At 46.8% G+C, this 3363-nt stretch overlaps 1 protein-coding gene across 1 annotated transcript; it reads left to right on the forward strand.

Annotated features, from left to right (window-relative positions):
- The first annotated feature begins 1926 nt into the window (after positions 1 to 1926).
- LOC144734553 (olfactory receptor 2A12-like) lies at positions 1927 to 3037 on the forward strand. Its single transcript, XM_078616800.1, has one exon. It carries the CDS (start codon positions 1927 to 1929, stop codon positions 2959 to 2961), a length of 1035 nt encoding a protein of 344 aa, XP_078472926.1. The 3' UTR covers positions 2962 to 3037.
- The last annotated feature ends 326 nt before the right edge of the window (positions 3038 to 3363 follow it).

A 3363-nucleotide genomic window follows, 5' to 3' on the forward strand; every position in this document is an offset into this window, starting at 1 on the left:
CGCCTGCTGTATATTTGGAGTTCGCGTGTCGCTTCTCCGAGTCGTCCAGTTTTTTCCTTCAAATTTGAAAACATGCTGTTAGTTAATTTAGATTATTATATATAACGAGCCACTTCGTTGAGCTATCATTTGTCGGCAGGTCGCTGCTGAAAACAAAGCTAATAGCTCAGTGCCCTTTACCTGGTAAGATAAAATTGTGTATTCTTAGTGATTTGCTTACCTTTCCTATACTTTGCACTCCTATCGCGTTTGTGTATTGTTGTTGTAGCTTTATGACCGCCACGACTGGACATCTGTAAAAAATGCATTCACAGCTCATCGGATTTCTCGAGTATAAACAAAGTTATGATTTGTTCAAACTAAGTGCACTACAAAATGTAACGTGACGGTGTTTTTTTTATGTTGCAGTCATTGGTGATCGGGCTGAGTCCATGATCTCACCGCACTTGAGAAACACCCGGGATTCGAACCAAGGTCTTCGATTATGCAGGCGCAGCGCTCTAACTCACTCGCTCATCTGATAGATTGTCTCTTTTTAATTCAATGTAAAGTTGTACACATTTCGTTTTGTTCAGGTTGCATTTTTGTATTCATTCCTAAAAAAAATGTCCATTCTTTTACATCTATTTTTATATCTGCATGTTCGAATGCTGTATTTGATGTTACAAATGAACACCAGCTGTTGCTTTATGCAACAACATAGACATCGATGTTGTCGTGTGGAGGAATAGCAGCGAGTAGCAGTGTTTAAACGATTGATGGGTGAGTGTTGACATCAATGGACACACTGGTCATAGTACACGGACAAGAATACAGGCAGCAGCACGAACACGCACCGTAATGGGATAGCTTTTTGCCAGTATCAATGTATGAAAAAGTAGGAATAGGTTATACCCTTTCTGGTAAAAAAAACAGGTGTTAGGATGTTCGAACACCAAATAGATGCCTTTTGCAAGGAATCAAGTGTGCATTAACCACACGTACTTGTGGTGAACATGCAAACAAAACGTGGTCTGATAATATATGCTGCATTTTTTTTACTGATTGGCCGACACCAGAGACAGTCTTTTTTAGGGCCTAGTCTCACCAGTGTCAGACGAGAGAACACCAAAAGGCGAACAGCACAAAGACAATGCCACACGTATTAGAGCATTTATAGCTCGGGATGAGCAGCTACATCATGATATACATTTTTTTGCCAGTTATCAAAGTATGAAAAAAAAATAGGTTTTACCCTAGAAACCTTTTGCAAGGAATAAAGTACGCATGAACCACACGTGCTTTTGGTGAACATTCAAACAAACATGATCTGATTTAACATACATTATCTGTATTAGGCCAATCGGTTTCAAAGACAATGCATATATTATCAGAGCGTGTGTGTTTGCATGTTCACCACAAGTACGTGTGGGTAAATGCAGACTTGATTCCTTGCAAAAGGTTTTTATTTAGTGGTTGAACATCTTAACATCTGTTTTATTGCCAGAAAGGGTAAAACCGATTCTTATTTTGCATACGTACCTTTCAGCTACACACAGCACGTAAACAAACACACACACACACGTAAAAGGGAAACACGCGAGTACACAACAAATTAAATACATAATTAATATGGATTCTGATTCTTGTTCAATTTAATTGTATTATTCATTGTAATGGACAACAATATGAGATATTGGTGCCAAAAAGTTGTGGCCACAACTTGCGCATATTGGCACAACGACAGACGAAAGTGGAGGCAAATGACGAAACGTGCAGTGGACACCTACGGGACTATCTGATGATGATGAACCATTACTCTGTGGCTTGTTTCTTTTCTTTCCCATAACTCTCCGTGTTCCTTGTTTCCTTCTAACAAAAAAAAAACCCAGAAGATTTCTAGAAGTAAAGCGAATTAAAAAAATCGTCTTCGGCGCCGGATGAGCAATGAGGAACGAAAGCACGAGCGACGGATTCTTTCTGGCCACCTTCGAGTATCCCGAGCACATCAAGGTGCTCATCTTCGTCGTGCTGCTGATGATCTATGCCTTCGCGGTCCTGGGCAACGGGCTCGTGGCCATCACCATTGCGGTCTCCCAGGAGCTCCACAAACCGATGCACATCCTCCTGTGGAACCTCTCCATCGTGGACATCATCGGCTGCACGTGCAGTGTGCCCAAGCAGCTGCATATCCTGGTGACGGGCGACACGGGGATCTCCAAGGCGGCCTGCGTCGTGCAGGCGTTCTGCGTTCACTCCTTCGCCTCCATGGAGGTGCTCACGCTGGCCGTCATGGCCTTTGACCGGTACGTCGCGATCTGCACCCGGCTGCATTACCACTCAGTTGTGACCAACAGGCGGTCGGTGGCGGTGGTCGTGGTCATATGGACACTCACGGTCATCGTCCTGCTGGCTCTGAACGCGCTCATCATCCCGATGACGTTCGCCGACGACAAGAAGCAGATTCAAGGCATCTTCTGCGACAACACGGGGATCGTGGTTCACGCCACCTCGGACACTCGCACCAACACCTCGCTCGGCTCAGCACTCGTGGTGTTCTACAACGGTCCCTCCATGTGCCTCATCGCCTTCACCTACCTCAGGATCCTCACGGAGTGCAGGAAGAGGCGGTCGAGCGAGTTCCGGCGCAAGGCTCTGCACACCTTCGTCACGCACTTCCTCGCCCTCTTCATGTTTTTTCTGTCCGTGTTCATGGTCTTCCTCATCGGGCGCTTCACGAAGGACGACCGCAGCGTGCAGACGCGCAACACCCGCTCCATCGTGGAGCTCGCCATCCTGGTGATGCCCGTGGCGAACGTGCTCATATACTGCGTGCGCATGGGCGAACTCAGGAAGGCGATGGTCAAGGTGTTCTTCCCGAAGTTCTTCGCGTCAAGAAATGCCAAGGTTTCGACTGATGCTGCTGCTTCTACTAATGCTGTTGTTGTTGCTGCTGCTACTGGACAGTTGACCCAGGCATAAGTAAACCACGAGCTTCGACACTGCAGCGTACCGCTCGGCGGTCTTTGCAGTGACAATGGCCGCACACGTGCACAGAGATAACGCTACGACAGAAACGACACCCTAAAGGATAACGTGGGCGACAGTTATTGTCCATAGCAGGCGCAGCCGTGCAATTGCTTTCCCCATGCCACTGATGCTGGCAGAAAGAACTCCACGAGCGCGCCCTCCTAGAGGCTATCATTGTCTACTCTTGCACGCTACCCAGATGTCTTGATAGAGATCGGAGTAACCACATTTTACCCCACCGTACGCGACCTGCCGACTGACTGACTTACTCCGGCGTGCCCATTTAGAATTCTGGGGTGGGGGGTGGGAGGGGTGGTGTTTTTTTTTTTAGAAAATTGACTCCATTGCTTCAAC

Source organism: Lampetra planeri, chromosome 51 (assembly GCF_965212315.1).
Source record: "Lampetra planeri chromosome 51, kcLamPlan1.2.h2, whole genome shotgun sequence".
NCBI classification, from domain to species: domain Eukaryota; kingdom Metazoa; phylum Chordata; class Hyperoartia; order Petromyzontiformes; family Petromyzontidae; genus Lampetra; species Lampetra planeri.